Genomic DNA, 22,577 nt, shown 5'->3' on the forward strand with positions numbered 1-22,577 from the left:
TGAACAAACGTCACACCCCGTCGTCACATCCCTTATCCGTTCTGGGAAGGAAGGGGGCCCTGGATCAATGACACCTTTGACCCGGAATTTTGTGAGTTGTGTTCCTTGCTCATACTCCAGTTTACCCATTCTGCTGATATTGATGTACGAGTACAGGTGGCTTCGGTGTTAAATGCAAGATATCGGTTGCTGCAGCGCACTAGGCTGGCTGCTCACCCGGATGCCCCGAGGCTGCCCTGTTTGGGTTATAGAAACCCGGATTTAGGGGCGTTAGTCGCTTCGACTTTGGTCTTGTCCACGCTCCCAAGTCCTTCCCCGATTGGTGGTCATCCTGTCCCCTCCCCTTTCCCACCTTCCACCCCCCCCCCTGCTCCTGGCTCCCAAATATCTGAAAGTTTTGAAGTTGAGGCTGGGTTTAGGTGGTTGTGAGACTCTGGCAGCTTCGGGGGCTGCCCTATCCGGGTCGGCGTCGAAGGCATTTGATCCTGCTCCTCCTGCTGAAGCTTCCAGGTCTTACCAGCAAACCCCCTTCTTCTCAGACTTTCCCCTGGACTCAGCCTTTTCTTCAGGGGCTGAAGGGTGTGGAGGACGGCTCTGCCCCGGATCCTGATGTGGAGGATTCTGGGGATGGGGAAGAGTTAACTTGAGGGAGCCTGGGCCCCGTTTGACCCTGCTTGGATGTTGGTACCCTCATCGCAGGGCTTGTTGCAGGGGAAGGGGTTTTCTTGACCACCCCAAGTGCTTACCGCCTTTGATATCCTCCGTTTGGCCTGAATCTGGCACCCCGCATATTCACGTGTCTCACCTGGGTCATGGTGACCAGTTTGCGTCTGTTAGGGGTTCGGGTTCTGGCCTATTTTGATGACTGGCTGGTGTGGGCTCCCAGCCAGTCTGCGTGTCTGCTCACCAGGAGGTATGGTTCTTTTCCAGCTCGTCTGGTTCGTATTCCTAGTGAATTGGAGAAAGTGCCATTTGGTCCCATCTCAGGTTCGAACTTGGCTAGGTCTTGTGTGGGACTCATGGACTGCTTCCTTGTCTCTCCCTTCGGAGGCATTGCTGCAGCTGCAGTCCAGCATTCAGCTGTGTATGGGGGCTCCCGGGTCACTCAGCAGTTGCTCAGGAAGCTGTGCGGGAGTCTGAATTTTGTCGTGCTAGTTTACCCTCCGAGTTGGGCTTGGCATCGGCGGCTGTTTTGGTTCCTTCGAGGACATCCATTCCGCCACTCTCACGATCGCTGGCTTTGGCCTCCAGGGGCCTTGTTTCAGTTGCTGCATCACCGGCTTTTTCTTCAGGTTTTTTGGGTTCAGTGCCGTGGCGTCTACCTGAGCCATTGCTCGGTGTGTTTACGGGTGCATCGTCTCTCGGCTGGGGCTTTGTGACCAGTGCTCACCAGGGGCATTGGGATCTGTCTCTTTGAGTGACTCATCTGCTGGATTCTCAGGGTTTGGTTCTCCATGCGGTTCATGTCCTGGGGGTGTCCAACGTCCTGGTGGACGGCCTGTCACGATTCATTAACCTGTTCACGGAATGGACGGTCGACGCCGACTCCTTCAGTTGGCTCTGCCGGACTTCCGGACTTCTGGATGTGGACCTGTCTGCATCGGGGTGGTCCTGGCGTCTTCCTATGTATGCGGCGCCCTTCCCCGATTACGAAGCGTTCATGGTGGACACTTTCGGCAGGACTGGTCGAGGTGGGGTTACCTGTACCTCTTTCCCCTGGTCCAGCTGTTGTCTCGAGTCCTGGCTTGGTTGGAGACTTACCAGGGGAGAATAGTCCTGTTGGCCCCTTGGTGGCCGGCCCAGCCTTGGTTTCAGGCGCTGCTTGCTCGGTGTCCAAACCTAAGGTGTTTTCTGCAGCTCCGCCTCTTTCAGCAGATCGGGCTGGTCCGGTACGTGGCTGGTTCGATCTACTCCTCCGCTCTGTGTCTGGTCTTTTTGACGCAGGTGTATCACCACCACTTGTATATTTATCAAGTGACTTCATTGATGGTGTCCCACCTGCGAGCTTCGTCTCGGCGACGGTATGAAGTTTCCTGGCATTCTTTTTGCCATTTTCTCTCCCTTCATAGGTTGTCCTCTATTTCGGATTGGGTTGTTTTGTCTTTTCTTTCTGTTTTTTTCCTGGACCGTCATTTAATGCATAATACTGTTGCCTCATATCGTGTGGAGCCAATGGAGCTGCTTCAGCTTGCATTTGGGGTGGATGTCACTTCTGCTCCATTCCGCAAGCTTTCTTGTGCTTTGTTTCACCTCCGGCCTGCTCATGCATTGCCTGAGCTGTCCTGGTCTTTGGAACGGGTGCTCTCTTTTTTCTCTTCCCGAAGGTTTGTGATGGCCTCTTTGGTTCAGGATTGTTTTTCTAAGGCTCTTTTTTTCCTGTTAGCATTGGCCTCTTGGGGGTCGTGTCGGGGAGCTTCGTGCTCTCCTATGGTGCAGGGGTTTCTGTTCTTTCGGTCCTGGTGATAGGTTTGTTCGGTTGCAGCTGTCTTCCTTTTTTTCTGGTGAAGAATGAGTCGGCGGCTTTCCGGAGGGGCCCTTGGGTCGTTAATGCCTGGTTGGTCAGGCAGGGGGTGCATCATGTGTTGTGTCCGGTTGCTGCTCTTCGTCGTTATCTGTGCACCACGTCCTCTGTGGCAGGGGATCCTCTTTGGGTTGACCTGGTCTCCCTCGTTCCTTGTTCCAGGGCTTGGGTCTCCCAGGACGTCCACAGGGTTATTCGGTCCAGCCAGCCTGCGGTCTATCCTCGTGCCCATGATGTTCATAAGTTTGCTACTTTGGCTGCCGTCTTTGGTAACATGTCATGGGCTGACATTTGGGCATGAGGATTTTGGAGGTCGAATAGGTCCTAGGTGCCCGTTACCTGGTAAGTGTTTCTGGCCCTAGTCGGGCATGTGTCACTTTGGGTCGTAAGCTGCCGTCAGTTGTCTCGACTTCGAGTTGAGGAGCAAGTGGCGGCTGCCTCCTGGATAAGTCCCTCTTGTTCCTTTTCTTTGGTTATGTAGCTCCGGGAAGCAGTAGGGGCTCCCCACAGAAAACCAGTGTTAAATGTAATGAAACACCATTTTCTGGATAAGCTCTGGAGCCTTCCCAGCACACTCCCTCCCTCCTGTCGATGGTTTTTGCATTTTTCTTGAAGCTCAATCTCAGAACTGAATGGAGGAGCAGCCTGTGCAGAGGGTGTGGGGCCCCCCCTCTATCCTCCCAAGAGGGGGGGGGAGGATGCTGCACAAATGAGCGACACGGCGGTGTGTGACGTTTGCTTGTTTTAAAATTTTATGAGTTCTGTTTTGTTCGGTTTTAGGTAGCAGTTAATTTTTTTACCATGTGAGGTTTTTGTTTTGTTACGCCAATCTTTCTGGGTGCCAAACCTCAGTTGATGGCACCAACATGTTATTTTTTGTGTATAATTATACATTATTAATCATTTACATGTTTTATTGTTTCCTGTTTGTTAATTAAACAAATGCAGTTTTGTTTATGAATTATGCACAGTTGGCATCTGTAATCAAGGGCTGACAGACATGTCCACCTCTACGCCTAGCCTCGACCCCGTTAGTGGCTCTCTCCTCCATAGCCTGTTGTTCTCATGTTATGAGGAAGGTAGAGAGGCAGTGAGGGAGGGAGGTAGGGAGGGATAGAAGCAGGGAGAGTGGCAGTGAGGGAAGAGTGGCAGTGAGAGAGGGAAGGAGGTGGTTGGTTAATATGATTTACTTATGTGATCCATTTGTGTGTGATCCAACTTGTCATATGAAGGAATTATTAATTGTAACTTGTGATAGAATGGGAAACTAATCCACCACTCTGTGAACTCTCTCCCAACATTGTAAGCTTGTGGACCACTTGTGAACTACTTGTGTGGTCCACCTGTCAACTTTTTAACAACTTGTCAACAACAACAACTGGCACAAAAGTGCCAGCTTTTCCGAGAGGGCCTGCACTGTAGCTCCCAAAGTTATTAGCTTCTCAATCATGCTCATTACGGAGCAAAACGGATAAATAAATGACTGGGGTGACTATGAGTCGAATACAGGAGATGAGAAGAACACCAATGGGCACCTAGTCAACCAACACAAAGCTGAGTATATCAACCCAATGCCACACAAGCCCAGTGCTGCTGAGCACTGTTGATCAAGTGCTAAATCGTGAGCACTCTATTAGAGTCAGAAAGCATGAATCTGAATATTTGCCAATGACATACTAGAAAATAAAGCTGCCAGTCACAAACTTGTGAACATAGTGTGTCAAAGGAGAAATATCAGGCTGGCTGATCGTCACAACACAATTAGCCACCTGAGATCACTGGGGTCTGGAACAAGGAACCAGGAACATAAGGTTAACAAACAATGCATTAACTCGAACACTCTGTATGGCACGCAAGTATCAGTAAATTGTGACAGTCAAAGCGCGTGATAAACCCTTGATTGGAGAAACCATGCTTCAACCATCAAGGGACCCTTCCAAGAACATGAAGACTCATTCTTGACATGTGATGGAAGGAACTAGAGCCAAAGGAACAAAAACACGAAAAAAAGGAATAGAAGCCTGACTTGTAGAGGGAAAGCATGAAACTCCCCAACTCAACAACCAGAAATGAAGGCCAAAAATCAGACTGTCTTGAAAAAGACATCCTGAACATAAGTGAACATACACACATGGTAGTAATCTAGACTTATTGTTTATTCCACAGCAAAGATGTTTTACCTTGTTATCTCTGGGTGCTTAATTTTCTGAAGTATCTTGTTTTATTGCAGTTCATACTTTCTGGTGTTTTTCTTTTTCTTGATTTTGAGTTGACCTCTGATTACTAAGGTCCTCTCATCTCATAGTGTTTTGTTCTAACTCCCAGTAGGCAAAGGTGGGTCTCAGGAACCTGGTGCATCTCATAAGGCATGGCTATACCTCTGCTTTGCTTGGAAATCTACTGAGGGCCCACCAGAAAAGGGTGTTGCATTACATTTATTATCTTTATTTTTTTTTAGCACTGCCAGAAATTTCACAGAGGATATCCCACCAGAGAGGTGTTCAATAGACTAGAAGATAAGATGGAAAGCAAGAATCTGAGTCTGAGAAGAGTCCTTGAATATTTGGTTGAGCTTGGTCACCACGACGTCTTGAGAGTCGTAAACTGGCAAGAAGGCATTGGTAAGCCTGTTTGGTCTGTTTTAAGTTTCTTGTTTAATTTGAACATGTTACAGTACATATATTGTGCATTATCATATGAGTGAGTGAAAGTTTTTCTGATAATGAATGTATATTGCAACTTATTTACTTGATAATAGAATTAAATTAATTCAGAATTAATAGAATAATCCTGATAATAAAATTAAATTAATTAAGAGTGGACAGCACATTGTGGGAGTGGTACAAATAGAAATATTAAGACTGTAAACCTGTCCAAGGATGGCTGCTCATACAGAGAATGCTATAGATGTCCACAAGCAAATGAAAAATACTTTATAGTACTGTACTGTGAATTGTCAATTCTGAAGGGTACTTGAAAACATCAAAATACATCTTGGTACAATATAAGACAAGTTATAATTAGCTGGGAGAGGCAGTCCAACTATCTACACATTGTACCAACTTCTTCAAAGGAACATAAAAAAATTTACTTAGAACTTTTTCTCATTTTACCATTATTTTCTGGGGGGAGCTTCCTCTTTTGGCTCCTTTCCCGTGTGATGGATTGTTTTTCTACTTCGCGGTTCCCTAGGGTTGTGTTCTGTTTGGCTACTTTTCTTGTGCATTAGTCCTGGTTGGCGCCTTCCCGCAGAGCGGGTTGTGCGGTTCGGCCAGCGTGTCATGTCCTGCGCATGCGCTGTGGGAGTTTGTTTTGGTCTGGGCAGTGTGTTTCAGTGCTGGTGTTTTGTGCCCTTTTTTCTCGGGTGCTTCGCCTCTCGCTCTTCTCCCTTCTTCGGTATGTGCCCCTTCGCTCCGGGGGTGTCCTGGATTCCAGCTGTAGGGAGGATGCCGAGGTTTTCGATGTGTCATGGGTGTGAGCCTCCTCCTTCGCCTCTACCCTGCTCTCCTGCATGTCCGGCTCTGGCTTCTTTACCTGGCGGTGCTCCCAGGATCTTCTGGACACTGTTGGGTCATGTCACGTTCGTGCCTCCGTTTGACAGGTGAGTTTCTGTGGTCTGGCGTCTTTCGGCCGGGCGCTGGATGTGAAGATGTTTATATACCTGTCTTTATTAAGGTATATTTATGTATGAATGAGACCGTTAGCACACCGGTGACTGTCCCTTTTCAACCCTTCCAGTCCCACTCATGTGCATGTCCAACCCATGCTAGAGTCATTCAGGGGACCCACCTCTTTCGTGTTATGAGGTGTGTGGGTTGTGGTGCTGGTTATGTACTCTCCAGGTAGGGCTCAACTGGTTGTGCTTGCGGGGTTTGAGAGCTATGGCTCTCGGGTCCCGCCTATATGGAAGAACATGCAGGATAGTACCAGTGGAGTGCAGTGGTGCCATAGGCACAATCGGGGAACACTGTATAAACATCAGAGGTCTGTGGTTGTTAAACATCCTACTTGCGAGCATACGCCATATTGCCAGTACATCCGTGGACTTCCAAGGAACACTAGCCTGTTTTCGAATAGAGGTTCCGGCCCATCCTGGCTGTGGTGGGTATGTGGGCCTGCGGACTGCTCCGAGCAACAGCCTGGTGGGCCAACCTCTCAAAAGTCAAGCCTAGCCTCGGGCTGGGCTTCGGGATAAAATGATCTCCCAGAACCATATCGAGCAGGTATCTCTGCCGTCGGTCGCCTGGTGTAAAGGTTACTGAGGCTGCTGGGTTCTATTGTGTCTCCGTTGGCCCTGTCTGGGGTCTGCCTGCACCGTTCTCTGCCTTTGCAGAGGCAAGTTGCTACTTACATGTTGCGTGTTGTGGTGGTGCATGTTGCTGCTGCACGTGTGCATTGGTAACGTGTTTCGCGGTGGCGTGTCTTTGTTCCTGTGTCTGGTTGTGGTGGGGCACTTTGCTGCTGTTTTGTGCCTAGGGTTTGCATATGGGGGTTTGCTTGTTGTTTTTTGTGGTCTTCGGGTCCCTGGCTTGGCTCTTCCAGGTGCGTGGGGTTCTGTCCCCACCTGATTGTCCACCCTTGGTAGTTTCCTGGGGTTTGAGCTTTGGCTTTTTTGTCCTGCCTCTCCCCAGTTGCTTCCCTGGCACCTCCTTTGGTCGGTTTTGCCTGCACTTGCTGCTGTAGGGGGGTGTTGGTTTCTTCTGCTTCCCTTCCTTGTGCGTTCCCTTTGTTTCCTCCTCTGCCACAGGGGTGTTCTTCGTGCATTCCTTGGCTTCTTGGGCGTTCTTTCATCCTGTGTCCTATGGTTCTCTTATCTGTCTTGGTCTGTTTTCGCTGCTCGTACCCCTTGGTTCGGGTACTGTTCTGGTGGCAACCCTTATGCCTTCTTCGGTTTTCCTGGCTTGCCCTGCCAGTTGGCTTTTTAGGGGCTTGCGATGTCTCGCGTCGAACATCGCGAGACATCTGATCTGATCTCCTGGCGGGCTTGCTTGCATTGGGGAGCTTTCTGTTCGGCAGACGTTCCATCACCTTTGTGCCGCTTGGGCTTTGGTGGTCACGCCCGAGAGCTTCCCGCGGCTCCGCCTTTTCCTGGGCTTGGAGAAGCCTTGTCGGGGCTGATTCCGTTCTGCCTCGCGTGTCTCGCCTCCGGTTGGTGGTCTGGTGGCTTCGTTGTAGGTGTCCCACCTGCGTACTTCTTCTTGGCGGCAGTATGGGGTATTTTGGCGGTCCTCCTTTTCCTCCTGTCCCTTCTTAGGTGGCTGCTGTTGTTAGCGTCGGCTTGGTTTTTTTGGTGGGGGTTGGGGGCTGTCGTCTTGCCACGTACTGTCGCCTTGTTTCGTGTGGCACTGGTGGAGCCGCTTCAGCTTGCTTTCAATCTTGGTGTTGCTTCTGCACCATTAGTAAGCTGTCTCGTGTGTTGTTTCACCTCCGGCCTGTTCGTGCGCCGCTTGCACCGTCCTGGTCTCTGGTCAGCGTGCTCTGTCTTCTCCTCGGTTGGTGGTGCCCCTTCGGTTCTGGTTTGTTTTTCGTCGGCTCTTTTTCCTGTTGGCATTTGCCTCTGGGGGTCGGGTCACTGGGCTTCTTGCTCCTTCGGTTTTGGCGTTTTTAGTTGTTCGGTGGTAGCAGCCTCCATCTTTCCTGGCACGGGATGGGGCTGCTGCGTTCCGGAGGGGACCTTGGGTTGTTGGTGCTTGGTTGGTCGGGCCGGGGGTGTGTCTTGTTTTGTGTTCAGTAGTGACCCTCCGCTGTTAATTGCATGCCGCAGCCTCTATATCCGGGGTGCGCTTTGAGTTGATCCGGTTCCGTTCTTCTGTTTGCGGGTGACAGTGTCCCGGGTTGTCAGCGGTGTTATTGCGGCTAGCCTGCCTGTGTTCTTTCCCCATGCCCGTGGCGTTCGTGGCTTCGCTACTCTTGCTGCCGTCTGGGCGGTGTGTCCCTGCTGTCATTTGGGCATGGATCTCTTGGTGTTCGTACTGGGGCCTTGCTGCTCTTTGTCTCGTGTTGTTCCTAGGCCCTTTCGGGGCTGTGTCGCCTTGGGTTGGCATATGCTGCCGGTTGTCTCGCTTCCATTGAGGGGTGCATGGCCACCCCTCAATGGAAGGGGTGGCCATCAACACCGCCCTCGTGGTCACCAGGGCGGTGTTGCAGTTTGGTTTACATGCGCCTGGGTGTGCGAGCGAGCTTCCTGGGTGAGTTTTCACCTTTTTTCAGGGGTTTTATTCTCCTGTTGTCATTTCTTTGCTTTTCTGGTGTGTTCTGCCCGTTTTCTGTTCCTCTGGGAACGTTTGAGTGTTGATTTTATACCGGATTTCCCTTTTTGTCTGTTTTGGGTTTGGACCTGGGCCTTGTTTAGGGCTATTGGGCCACTCTTTGTCTTTCCCTCCAGAAGTGTTACTGCGGCTGTGGTCCCGCTTTCGGCTGTTCATGAGGGGGTCCCGGGTTGCTCGAGCAGTTGTGCGGGAGTCTGAACTTCGACGTGCTGGTCTGCCTGCGGGGTCGGGTTTGGCTTCGGTGTCTGTTTGGTTCCTTCGGAGACTCCCCTTCCGCCTCTTGCAATCGTTGGGTTCGTTCCTCCGGGGATCTTGTGTTGGTGCTGCGTCACCAGCTTCCTCTTTGGGGTTTTCGGGGTTCCGTGCCTTGGCACTTCCCCGAGCCTTCGCTTGATGTGTTCACGGACGGGTCATCTCTCGGCTGGGGCTTTGTGACCAGTGCTCACCAGGTCAGCCGGGGATGGTGGCGTCTGTCCGTCTGTCGGGCTCACAGCACGGTTCGGGAGTTCGTGGCTGTCTGGTTTGCGCTTTGGAGGGTTTTTGTCACTTGGTGCTCTACCATTCAGCTCCTTTCAGACTGTTCTCTGGTGGTTCTTGCCGGAACCACAGGGTTTCTCTTAAGTGTTGACCTTTGGGGTTGGTTCCTAAGAGTGACTCGTTTGCTGGATTCTCGGGGTTTGGCTAACCGCGAGATTCATGTCCGGAGTGTGTCCTGCGTCCTGGCAGACAGCTGTCTCGGTTCATTCCTATGTTCGCGGTTTGGCCAGTCGTCGCCGACTCGTTTCGTTGGCTCTGCTGGACGTTTGGACTCCTGGCCATGGACGTCTTCGAGTCGGCGTGGTCCAGGTGTGGTCTAGGCGTCATCCATTTTATGTGGCGCCCATACCCACCTGCGAGCTTCGTCTTGGCGACAGTATGACGTTTTTGTGTTTCTATGCACTTTTTCTTGCTCTTTGTATGTTGTCTTCTCTTTCGCATCAGGTTGTCTTGTCCTTTCTTGGGTTTTCAGGACTACAGTTATTTGATGTTTCTTACTGTTGCCTTGTTTTGTGCGGCACTGGCGGAGCCGCTCCGGCTTGCGTTCGGGGGGGACGTCACATCTGCCCTGTTTCGTACGCTTTCTCATGTTTTGTTTCACCTCCGGCCTGCTCATGCGTTGCTTGCGCCATCCTGGTCCTTGATCAGAGTGCCTTCTTATCTTCTCCTCAGTTTGTGGTAGCCCCTTCGGTTCAGGTTTCTGCTCTTTGGTTATGGTGGTAGATTTGTACGTGTGCAGTCTTTCTCCGTCCTGGCGACGGTCGAGACGGCTGATTTCCGGAGGGGTTCTTGGGTTATTGATGCTTGATTGGTTTGGCCGGGGGTGCGTCCTGTGTTGTCCGGTTGCGCTTTTTGCCGTTACCTGCGCACCGTGTCTGGGGATGCGCTTTGGTTTGATCTGGTTCCCCTCGTTCCCTGTTTCAGGGCTTGGGGTCTCCCAGGTCGTCCGCAGAGTTTTTAAATCTTCTAGTCTGCGGTCTGTCTTTGCGCCCGTGCTGTTCCGACGTTTGCAGCTTTTGCTGCTGTGTTGGTGACGTCTAGGGCTCATTTCGGGTGCTGGGCATTGAGGGTCGCACAGGGTCTTGGCCGCCCATTCTTTATGCGTGTCTGCTCCTGTGCGTTCTTGTTGCCTTGGGTCGCAGGTTGTATCCTGTTGTCTTGGCTTCGCGTTGCTGAGTTTGTGGCGGCCGCCTCCCAGGTCAGCCCTTTCTTTTTCTTCTCTTTGGGTATGAAGCTCCAGGGAGCCGTAGGGGCTTCCCACAGAAAACCCAGCGTTGAATGTAATGAAACACGATTTTCTGAGTAAGCCCCAGAGGCTCCCTGGCAGCCCTCCCTGCCACCTGTCGGCGTTTTTTTCGCGTTGGTTGAAGCTTAGCTTCCAAACTGATGCTAATCAGCCGGTGCGGTAAGGTCCGAGGCTCCCCCCTTCCCCTCTCGGGGCGGGGAGGGCTGCGCGGACGATTGGTGCGGCAGTAAAGTGTGATGTTTGCTTGTTTGCTTATTTCCTTGGGATTGTAGGGAGTTTCTACCTCTCTGTTCATTTTTTTTAGTTTTTACCATGTGGGGTTTGTTTTGTTATGCCTACCTTTCTGGGTGCCTAACCCCAGTCGATGGTAGATAAGGAAAACCCCAACCATAAGGGGGATTTTTCATGGCCATTGCTCCCTGAAGCCTCTCTGAAGGGGTCAGGTTCTGGCGCTGGTCCCTGGTAGGTCTGAACTCCTTAGCTAATGTCCCGGTCTAATCTAACATACATTAGCCCGATAAGCTCCAGGGAGCCTCCAGGGCTCGCCCAGAAAATGGCGTTTCATTACATTCAACGCTGGTTTTTTTGCCCCTCCTTTCGGATGACAACTCTGTCCCAGGTCTGGCTTTTTTTGGAGCTGGGCTCTTTAATGGTGTCCCTGGACCTCAAGGACGTGTATTGGCACGTCCCGATTCATCCAAGGTTCAGGGACTTGCTCGGTTTTGTTGTGGGGAGTCAGAGTTACCGCTTTCGTTGTCTCCCATTTGGGTTAAACCTGGCACCTCGCGTGTTCACACTTCTTACCAGGGTCGTTGTGGCCCATCTGCATCTGTTAGGTGTTTGGGTGTTGGCTTACCTCGATCACTGGCTGGTTTGGACTCCCAGTCGGTCTGCGTTTCTGCTTGCCAGGGGTGTGGTGCTTTCCCAGCTAGCTGGGTTCGGGTTCCTGGTGAACTGGTGGAAGTCCCATCTGGTTCCCTCCCAGGTTTGGACCTGGCTGGGCCTTGTGTGGGACTCTCGGACCGCTTCCTTGTCTCTTCCTCCGGAGTCTCTCCTTTGGCTGCAGTCCCACATGCACAGGTTTCTGGGGGACTCCTGGGTCGCCCGGTGGTTGCTTGAGGGTCTGTGCAGGAGCCTAAACTTTGCAATGCTGGTCTACCCACCAGGTTGGGTTTGGCTTCATTGGCTGTTCTGGTTCCTTCGGGGACGTCTCTTTGCCTCTCTTGCGATCGCTGGGTTCGACTTGGGGGGCCTTACGTCGGCTGCTGCGTCGCCGGCTTCCCCTTCTTTTTTTTTGGGGGGGGGGGGGGTTCAGTGCCTTGGTGCCTACCCGAGCCCTCGCTCGATGTATTCACAGACGCAACCTCTCTTGGCTGGGGTTTTGTGACCAGTGCTCAGCAGGCTGGCCAAGGGTGGTGGAGTCCGTACTTGTCTCGGGCCCACAGCACGGTGTGGGAGTTCACGGTTTGCGGTTTGGTTTGCTCTTCGGAGGGTTCGTGTCACCAGGGATCAACGACCCAGCTCCATTCGGACTGCTCCCTGGTGGTTTATTGTCCTTGGTTCATTGTTCCGGAGGGGTCCTTGGGTTGTTGATGCTTGGTTAGTCTGGCCAGGGGTGCATCATGTTTTGTGTCCGGTTGCGGCCCTACGCTGTTATTTGCGCGCCATGGCTTCTTTGTCCAGGGACGCACTTTGGGTTGATTCCATTCTTCCCTGTTCGTGGGTACGGGGCCCTCTCAGGTTGTTCATAGGGTTAAGTCTAGTTTTTCTCACAAAATTTTAATTCAAGAGAAATGACAATTTTGATGTTGAAGCAAATTTGACCCGGCATGGATCGTGTCAATATTTTGGACTGGTGGGAGCCGATCGGCTGAGCGGACAGCATGCTGGACTTGTGATCCTGTGGTCCCGGGTTCGATCCCGGGCGCCGGCGAGAAACAATGGGCCTAGTTTCTTTCACCCTATGCCCCTGTTACCTAGCAGTAAAATAGGTACCTGGGTGTTAGTCAGCTGTCACGGGCTGCTTCCTGGGGATGGAGGCCTGGTCGCGGACTGGACCGCGGGGACACTAAAGCCCCGAAATCATCTCATCTCAAGATATAGCCAGCCTGAGGTCTATCCCCGTGCCCATTACATTCGTAAGTTCGCTGCTCTTGCTGCCATTTTTGGGAACATGTACTCACCTAGTTGTACTCACCTAGTTGTGTTTGCGGGGGTTGAGCTCTGGCTCTTTGGTCCCGCCTCTCAACCGTCAATCAACTGATGTACAGATTCCTGAGCCTACTGGGCTCTGTCATATCTACATTTGAAACTGTGTATGGAGTCAGCCTCCACCACATCACTTCCTAGTGCATTCCATTTACTAACTACTCTGACACTGAAAAAGTTCCTTCTAATGTCTCTGTGGCTCATTTGGGTACTCAGCTTCCACCTGTGTCCCCTTGTGCGTGTGCCACCCGTGTTAAATAATCCATCCTTGTCCATTCTGTCAATTCCCCTGATAATTTTGTAGAGAATGAATGAATGTCCTGGTCTGACATTCGGGCATGGAGTTTTTGGCGGTCGAACAGGGTCCTGGTTGCACGCTACCTCGTGAACATTCCTGGGCCTAGTTGGGCCTGTGTCGCTTTGGGTCGTCGGCTGTAGCCTGTCTTGACTTCGAGTTGAGGTGTGGAACACTGACCGCCTCCTGGGTAAGTCCCCTTTTTCTCCTTAGTCTTTAGTGGGGTATCTCCGGGGAGCTAAAGGGGCCCCCCCCCCCCCAGAAAACCACCGTTGAATGTAATGAAACACTATTTCCTGGGCGAGTCCTGGAGGCTCCCCAACAACCCCTCCCTCCCTCCGGTCGGCGGTTTTCGCATATTTTGATGTCCAGCCTCGGAACTGAAGGTATGGATCGCCGGTGCAAGAGTCTGGGGCTCCCCCTTACCCTTCCCGGGGAGGGGGGGAGCTGCGCAGTCATGCGGTGCAGCTCGTGTGACTTTATGTGGTGCCACTCATGTGACGTCATGCATGTTTGATCGTTTTCCCTTAGGGGAAGTTCTGTCCATTGGCTCCGTTATTTTTGTTGGTGTTACCAGAATATGAGTTTGTTTTGAGGCGCTTACCTTTCTGGGTGCCTGTCCCAGTTGATGGCAGTTACAGTATAAAATGCTCCAAAATCACATGTGCATTGCTATAGGCCATTGCTCCTCGTGCCTCTCTGAGGGGCCAGGTTCTGGCCGTGGTCCCCGGTAGGCCTAGAATTCCACCCACATCGACTGATGCCAAAAGTTAGGATTATCCCTATCAGCTGGATAGGTCCGGGGAGCCTCCGTGACTCACCCAGAAAATGGCATTTCATTACATTCAATGCTGGCTTTTTGAGCTAGATTTGTTCTGTGAAGAGAGTTAATGTTTTCCCAAACAGAAGTCTTGTTTCTTTTAACCTGAATTTCCAGATAGGGGCTATGATCACGTGCTGTATATTATCTCGGAACATGTATTAGGCTTCAAACCCCAGACTGCCGCTATGAGCCTTCTTACTGCTAGTTCCAAACTGCATAACTACTGTATCTCTGCTTGTTCAAGTGCCTTCTCTTGTAGTGAGTGGATTGCTTTACAAACCATTTTTCCATTTCCCTATCCCTAGCATGAATCAGATTTCCAAGTCTTACTATTGTTTTTAATTAATAATTAGAATTGTACAAATATTATATAAAAAATGTTTGTCTTTTCATGCACTTGAATGCAGGATGATATGTTTTCACCATCAGTAAGTTGTCTATGGCCATTTATTTAAAAGATTTGAATACTGTATAATTTAAACTGGTATATAGTACAAATATAATTTTATCTCAAAGGTGAATAGAATTATCACAATACTCATTTTTCTCTGTTGCTTATAGAAAAATTCAAGAATGACTACAATAATTCCAAAGGGCTCCATAAGGTCTCTAAACCTTGTCGTTTGGAACACACGAAGTACGTTCCAGCATCATTCACGTTCTCAGTACACCAGGCACCTGAGGTTTTAGTAGGAGCTAGCAATGAGGGTGTTACAGAAGATCGAGAGCGCAACTGCCCTAGTGGGAGTCATCCCTCGTCAAAAGCTTCACGCTCAGTGCTTGATGCCAGAGTCTTGATGGTATTTGCTCAGGATGCTAGAATGCAAGCCCTGAAAGTAAGATTTTCTATGCACATCTTTTTCTCCGGGGAGCCCCTTCGGCTCCCCGGAGCTTATCCAGGCTGATATGCTAATGTCAGACTTTGGCATCAGTCATGTGTATGGAATTCTATGGGCCTACCAGGGACCACGAACCAGAACCTGGCCCCCCAGAGAGGCAACGGGAGCAATGGCCTGTAGAAACCCCTGTGTGGTTGGAAGCATTCTATGCCTGCCATCGATCGGGTCAGGCACCCAGAAAGGTAAGGGTCTCAAAACAAACCCCTATTCTGGTGAAAATTGCTACCACAAGCCGAACAGGTGGATAGAACTCTTCTAAAAGAAACGCGCAAACGATCATGACGTCACACGTTGCCGCTCCACTGTCTGTGCAGCTCCCGCCCTTCCCAGGAGGGGGAAGGGGGAGCCCCAGACCTACCGTGCCGGCTATCCACCATCAGTTCTTTGGCTGATGGTAAAGGCTGAGGTCATGTGCTCTGGCTCCGGTGGTTGTTTCAGCACTGTACCTAGAGTTTGGTGACTGTCTTCTAGGTGGTGCGTGAGCCGGGAGTGATTCTCCAGTACTCGGGCAGCATGTGCCTAGGGTTTCCTTCCCTAGGTGCCCTGTAAGTATTGCCCTTGGGGCTTGGGACCACCTTCCACAAGTTCCTTGGGTTCTGCCTCTGCTAGGGCGGTTACTGCTTGGTTTTCGGCCGCCTTTTGTGTGCTCGGGTGTTGTGTCTCCCTTGTTTGCCTTAGGGTAAGGGGCAGTTTTGCACTGGTGGGTCGCAGGGTGCTGAGCAGCTTGTTTTCACCAATCATAGCGGCTGACTCTGTTCCGCCTGGGTACGCTGTCCTCTTGTGGGGTTTTCTTTTTCTCTTTGTTTATCTGCCTGGTGGGAGGGTCTGCCTTCATTCTTGCCCCATGTTCCCTGTGTACCGAGTATTCTTCTTTCTTAAGATGGTTCTCCCTATTAGGTCCTCGTGAGTGTACACATCCCGGGGGGTTCAGTTCTTAGAAGGTTGTTTGGTAGCTTTGGGTGCCGGTTAGCAATACCCTGCCTGAGATTACCTGAGTGCGAGTTCTCTTATAGTAAATGCTCAGGACCCTGGGAAACCCCTGGGGGCGCGCGGGTTCGATGGATGTGGCCCCGGAGTCCCCCCCTCGCTTCCAGTGAGTTTGAGGGTTGCTCTCACCCCTCGTCTCAGGGTGACTCTCTCCCTGTCTTTTTCTCCGTCTGTTGCCTGTGGGGTCGGTGACACCTTCGACCCGAGTCCTGCGAGTTTTGTTGCTTGTTGTAACTCGGTTACCCAGTCTTATGCTGACTATGCGAGTGCAGGCAGCACGGGCATTGTCATTGGGCTTCGTTGGTGGCAACACTCTTAGTTGTTTGCTCCCGGAAGCCCTGAGGCTGTCGCTTGGGAGTGTTGGTTGCTTCGGTTCCTTCCACAAGACTTGGGCGATCTCGAGGAATTCCCATTCCGGGGTAGCGACAGGGGCATTCGAGCCTGTTCCTCCAACTGTGTTGTAAGAGTTTGCCAGTGGGCTCCCTTCCTTAATTTTTTTGCGGCTGCCCCGGTTTTTTCTTGTGAGGCCGGGGCTTTGGGGGGGACGGCTTGGCCCCGGGGCCTGCCATGTGGGTTCCCGGGGCAGGGGAGGTGCTAACTTGGGGGGCCTAGTGCCCCGTTGGACCCCACAGGGGTTTTTCTACCCTCTAGGCGGGGCATGTGGTTACGCTGAGTGTGATTTTTTCCTCCACTCTCGCCGTACGAGTTTTTGGACGTCGGCCCCTTCCCGGGCTCGGTTTCTTGTCCCTCGAGTCGATAGGTTCCTTCCTGTAGGTGGGTGCTCTCTTCCTTTATTCCCCCCACCCTTTTCATGGGATGGGATGTCTCCGTCATGTTCCCCTCTTCTTGGGGTTCTACATGACTTTTGGTCTCGGGTCCGACTATGCCTTTATGTGCTTTCGTGCCTTGTGCTTGCTTCTGTGTTATCATGGGTTCGGGAAGGTTTTTGCTACTTCTCGTATTATTGGAACATCTGTTGTCTTTCAATGTGGCTTCCCTCCGGTCCTTTCTAGGGCTTGTTGGTCCTTTTCTGTGCTTATTCTTGATTTTCGGTCCTGTCTTGTTCTTTTGTGCAGCGGCGCTGCTCGTTTTCTTTGATACTCCTAGTCCTGAATGCCGGATTGGGCTACTTGTAGCCCTACTTGTAGCCCAGTTGGGTTCCTGATTGCATTCCTTGTCTTCCTTTCATAAGCCAGCTATGTTGTCACTGCTTACTCCTGTTTTGGCTCCTGTCCCATGTGATGGGCTGTTTCTTCTCTTTAGCGGTTCATTCAGGTCGCGTACTGTTTGGCTACTTTTCTTGTAAAGTAGCCCTAGTTGGCGCCTTCCCGCAGAGCGGGTTGTGCGGTTCGGAAAGCATGTCCTGCTCATGTGCCGTGGGAGTTTGTTTTTGCTCTGGGCGGTGTGCACCAATGCTGGTGTTTTGCCTCCTTTTTTCTCGGGTGCTTCATCTCTCGCTCTTCTCCATTCTCCGATCCGTGTCCCGTACCTCCTGGGGTGTTCTGGATTGCAGCTATGCGGAGGACGCCGGGGTTTTCCCTGTGTAATGAGTGTGGGGCGTCTCTTTTGCCTTTACCCTGCTCTCCTATGTGTGCGGCTCTGGCCTTTCCCTGGCGGTGCTCCTGGGATCTTTTTGGCAACGTTGTGTTGTGACACATTCGTGCCTACGTTCGACAGGTGAGTTTCTGCGGTCTGGCATCTCTTTCGGCCAGTCACTGGATACGTTTCTGTTTATATAAATATATTTATATAAATATGTTTATATGAATATATATGATATATTTTTGGATACGGATACAAGACCGTTAGCACACAGGTGACTGTCCCTATTTCGACCTGTCCAGTCCCACTTATATGCATGTCCAACTCATGCTCGAGTCGATCAGGGGACCCACCTCATCCATGCTTCGAGGTATGATGGTTGAGGTGCAGGTTGTGTGCTCACCTAGTTGTGCTCACCTGGTTGTGTTTGCAGAGGTTGAACTCTGGCTCTTTGGTTCTGCCTCTCTGCCGTCGGTTGCCTGGTGTGCAGGTTCCTGTGCCTGCTGGGCTCTTATCGTATCTACGTTTGACCCTATCTGGAGTCAGCCTCCACCATTTCTCTGCCCTCGCCGAGAGAAGTTGCTACATGTTGCGTGTGGTGCATGTTGCTGGTGCACGTGTGCATTGGTAACGTGTTCCACGGTGACATGTGGTCCTTGTTCCTGTGTCAGGATGTTGTGGGGTGACATTTTTCTGCAGTTTTGTGCCTGGGATTGTGTGTTGGGGATTGCTTGTGGCATTTTTTGTGGTCTTCTCTGGGGTCCCTCTTTCCTTTCCCGTCTTAGAGTGCCTGGCTTGGCCCTTCAATGTACTGTACATTGGTTTCTCTTTCCTCGCCTGGTTGTCCGGCCCTGGTTGTGCTTCCTGGGGTTGAGCTTAGGCTTTATCGTCCTGCCTCTTCCCTGTCGCTTCCTTGACATCTCCTGGGTTTTTGTCATGTCCGCACTTGCAGCTGTGTGTGGGGTCAGCTCCCCCACTTTCCTTCCTTGTGCATTCCAATTGTTTACTGCTCTGCTGCTGGAATGTTTCCTTCTTGCATTCCTTTGGCTTTTTGAGTGCTCCTTCTGCCTGTGTCACGTGGTGCGTGTGCACTTGTGTGCATTGGTCTGTCTTCATTACTTGTGCCCCTTGGTTTGGGTACTGGTCTAGTGGCAACTATTTGCACCTTTTTCGGTTTGGTTTGTTGGGACAGCACCTGCGCCTTTATGGGTTGGTCTTGTCCCTTTCGTTCCCGTTTTGCTGCCTGTCTTCTTCGTTCCTCATCTTCTTGCTTCACTCGTGTCCTGGCCGCTGGTGCTGGGGCTGTTCTTCTGGTCTTTTTCTCGTTCTCTCCTACAAACTGTTGTGTGTTTTGTTTGTGCCTTTTGGCCTTCCTGTTGCCTGTTGGCATTTTCAGGGTCTCGCGGTGTTCCTTCTCGGGAATCTCACGTTGGACCTGTAGTTTCCGATCTCCTGGCGAGCTAGCTCGCATTGGGGAGTTTTTCTGTTCGGCAGATGTTCCATCTCCTTCCTTGCCTTGGGTTTCTGGCTCTGCTTCCTCGGTGGTCATGCCTGAGATCTTCCCGCGGCTCCGCCTCTTTCTAGGCTCGGATGAACCTTGATAGGACCGGTTAGGTTCTGCCTTGAGTCTCTCACCTAAAGTTGGTGGTCAGGTGGCTTCGTTGTTGGTATCCTACCTGCGTGCTTTTTCTTGGCGGCGGTATGGGGTATTTTGGCGGTCCTTCCTTTTCCTTCTGTCCCGTCTTAAGTAGCTGCTTTGTTGGCATCAGCTTGGCTTTTCTGGTGGGGGTTTTCGGGCCATCATCTTGCCACATACTGTCGCCTCATTTCGTGCGGTGCTGGCGGAGCCGCTTCGGCCTGCTTTCAGTCTTGGTGTTACATCTGTGCCGTTTGTAAGCTGTCTCGTGCGTTGTTTCACCTCCGGCCTACTCATGTGCCGCTGAGCCGTCCTGGTCTCTGGACAGCGTGCTTTTTCTTCTCCTCGATTGGTTGTGACCCCTTCAGTTCGGGTTTGTTTCTCGAAGGCTCTTTTCCTGTTGGCATTTGCTTCTTGGGGTTGGGTCGCTGAGCTTCTTGCTCTCCTCTGGCACGGGTTTCTGCTCCTTCGGTTGTGGCGATTGTTTTGTTCGGTTGCAGCCGTCTCCCTCTTTTCTGGCATGGGATGAGGCTGCTGCTTTCTGGAGGGGACCTTGGTTTGTTGGTGTTTGGTTGGTCGGGTCGGGGGGTGCATCGTGTTTTGTGTTCGGTTTTGGCTTTCCGTTGTTATTTGCGCGCCATGGCTTCTGTGTCCGGGACATACTTTGGGTTGATCCGGTTCTGTTCTTCCCTGTTAGCGGGTGAAGGTCTCCCGGGTTATCCGCAGTGTTATTGCGGCTAGCCAGCCTGTGTTCCTTCCCCGTGCCCCTGATGTTCGTGGGTTCGCTGCTTTTGCTGCCGTCTTGGCGGCATGTCCTAGCTGACATTCGGGCACAGGGCTTTTGGCGGTCGTACAGGGGTCTGGCTGCTCGAAGTCTCATGTCGTTCCCGGGCCCCTTCGAGCCTGTATTCACCTAGTTGTGTTTGCGGGGGTTGAGCTCTGGCTCTTTGGTCCCACCTCTCAACTGTCAATGAACTGGTGTACAGATTCCTGAGCCTATTGGGCTCTATCATATCTATATTTAAACTGTGTATGGAGTCTGCCTCCACCACAACACTACTTAATGCATTCCATTTGTTAACTACCCTGACACTGAAAAAATTCTTTCTAACGTCTCTGTGGCTCATCTGGGTATAGCCTTTCCTCGTAACTCATTCCTCTCAGTTCCGGGACCAGTCTGGTGGCATACCTCTGAATCTTCTCTATCTTCGTCTTGTGTTTAACTAGGTATGGACTCCAGGCTGGAGCTGCATACTCCAGGATTGGTCTTACATAAGTGGTATACAGGGTCCTGAACGATTCCATACACAAGTTTCTAATGGCAGTTCTTATATTGGCCAGTCTAGCATATGCCGCTGATGATATCCTTTTGATGTGGGCCTCTGGGGACAGGTTCGGTGTGATATCGACCCCCAAATCTTTCTCTCTTTGACTCTTGCAGGATTTCACCTCCCAGATGGTACCTTGTGTTCAGCCTTCTGCTCCCTTCGCCTAATTTCATTACTTTACACTTTCCTGAGTTGAACTTTAGCAGCCATTTTCTAGACCATTCCTCCAGTTTGTCCAGGTCGTCCTGAAGTCTCTGTCTATCTTCATCTGTTTTGATTCTTCTCATGATTTTTGCATCATCAGCAAACATTGAGAGGAATGAGTCTATACCCTCTGGAAGGTCGTTTACATATACTAGAAACAGGATGGGACCGAGTACAGAGCCCTGTGGAACCTCGCTGGTGACATCTCGCCACTCTGATGCCTCCCCCCTCACCGTTACTCGCTGTTTCTTATTGCTTAGATACTCCCTTATCCATTGGAGCACCTTACCTTTTACTCCGGCCTGCTGCTCCAACTTTTGTAACAGCCTTTTATGATGTACTGTATCAAAGGCTTTCTGATAGTTCAAGAAAATGCAGTCTGCCCACCCTTCTCTTTACTGCCTAATTTGTGTTGCTTCGTCATAGAATTCTATTAGTCCTGTGAGGCACGATTTACCATCTCTGAACCCATGCTGGTGGTGTGTTACAAAGCTGTTTCCCTCCAGATGCTCTCCGAGCCTTTTCCTCACAATTTTCTCCATCACCTTGCATGGTATACAAGCTAGGGAAACTGGCCTGTAGTTCAGTGCCTCTTGTCTGTCACCCTTTTTGTAAATTGGGACTACATTAGCTGTCTTCCAGCTTTCCGGAAGGTCTCCCATCTCCAGTGACCTGCTATACACCATAGAGAGTGGCACACTTAGTGCTTCTGCACCTTCTTTTAGAATCCACGGTGAAATTCTGTCGGGCCCAACAGCCTTCGACACATTCAGCTCCAACAGATTCCTTTTGACCTCATCACTGGTGAGGTAAATTTCCTCCAAGGTTGTTCGGTTTGCCTCCTCATTTAGTGCAGGGACCTCTCCTTGTTCTGTTGTGAAGACCTCCTGGAATCTCTTGTTGAGTTCTTCACGCACCTCTTTGTCGTTCTCAGTGTATCTGTTCTCCCCTTTTCTCAGTTTCATCACTTGTTCCTTCACTGCTGTTTTCCTCCTGATGTGGCTGTGGAGCAGTTTTGGTTGGGTCTTAGCTTTACTCACGATGTCATTTTTGTACTGTCTCTGCTTCTCTCCTCACTCTGATGTACTCATTTCTGGCCCTCTGGTATCTCCCCCTGCTCTCTGGTGTTCTGTTGTTCCTGTAGTTTCACCATGTTCTTTTACTCAATTGCTTTGCTGCCGCACATTCCTGGTTGAACCACGGATTCTTCGGTTGCTTTTAATTTTTCACTTTTTTAGACTGGGATAAATCTGTCTGCAGCCTCCTGACACTTCTGAGTGACATAATCCATCATATCCTGTACAGTCTTTTCTCTTGAGTTCTGTTTCCCATGGTATTCCCATTAGGAAGTTCCTCATCTCGTCATATTTTCCTCTTTGGTAATTTAGTCTTTTTCCTTCCAATCCCATCCTTGGATAGGTTATCCCTACTTCTACCAGATACTCAAATATCAATACACTGTGGTCACTCATTCCTATGGGGGCTTCATATTTGACTTCCCTTATTTCTGAGTCATTTAAGATGAATATCAGGTCGAGTCTAGCTGGTTCGTCATTTCCTCTCATTCTTGTGGGTCCCTTGACATGTTGGCTCAGAAAGTTCCTAGTACTCACTTCCAAAAGTTTAGATCTCCACGTGTCTTCACTTCCATGTGGGTCCCCATTCTCCCAATCTATCTTTCCATGGTTGAAATCGCCCATGATTAAGAGTCTCGATCCATTCCTGCAGGCAACTGAAGCTGCTCTCTATATTATGTTAATGGTAGCCATGTTGTTTCTGTCGAACTCTTGTCTGAGTCTTCTGTCATTTAATGGAGGGTTGTAAATGACTGCCACTCTTATCTTAGATTCACCCATTGTCATAGTTCCTGTTATGTAATCTCTGAATCCGTCGCAGCCCGGAATTTCCATCTCTTCAAAGCTCCAGTCCTTCCTTATCAGCAGAGTCACTCCTCCTCTCCCATCTCTCTCTTACCTTACTATATGAAAGTCTTTTGGAAACACAGCATTTGTTATGACTCCTGACAATTTTGTTTCTGTGAGTCTATTACATCTGGGTTTTCTTCTTGCGCCCTTTCTGCCA

General features: G+C 50.7%; 1 protein-coding gene across 2 annotated transcripts in view; it reads left to right on the forward strand.

The window, feature by feature from the left end:
* The window catches only part of LOC123764072 (uncharacterized), an 80,307-nt gene that overhangs the window by 25,904 nt on the left and 31,826 nt on the right, over nucleotides 1–22,577 (forward strand). For both annotated transcript variants that reach the window (XM_069329879.1, XM_069329880.1), the window contains exons 4-5: nucleotides 4,980–5,142; nucleotides 14,461–14,735. In XM_069329879.1, coding sequence (XP_069185980.1) covers nucleotides 4,980–5,142; nucleotides 14,461–14,735 — 438 coding nt within the window. The remainder of the gene's footprint in view (nucleotides 1–4,979; nucleotides 5,143–14,460; nucleotides 14,736–22,577) is intronic.

The sequence above is a fragment of the Procambarus clarkii genome, chromosome 23 (genome assembly GCF_040958095.1).
Source record: "Procambarus clarkii isolate CNS0578487 chromosome 23, FALCON_Pclarkii_2.0, whole genome shotgun sequence".
In the NCBI taxonomy this organism is placed as follows: domain Eukaryota; kingdom Metazoa; phylum Arthropoda; class Malacostraca; order Decapoda; family Cambaridae; genus Procambarus; species Procambarus clarkii.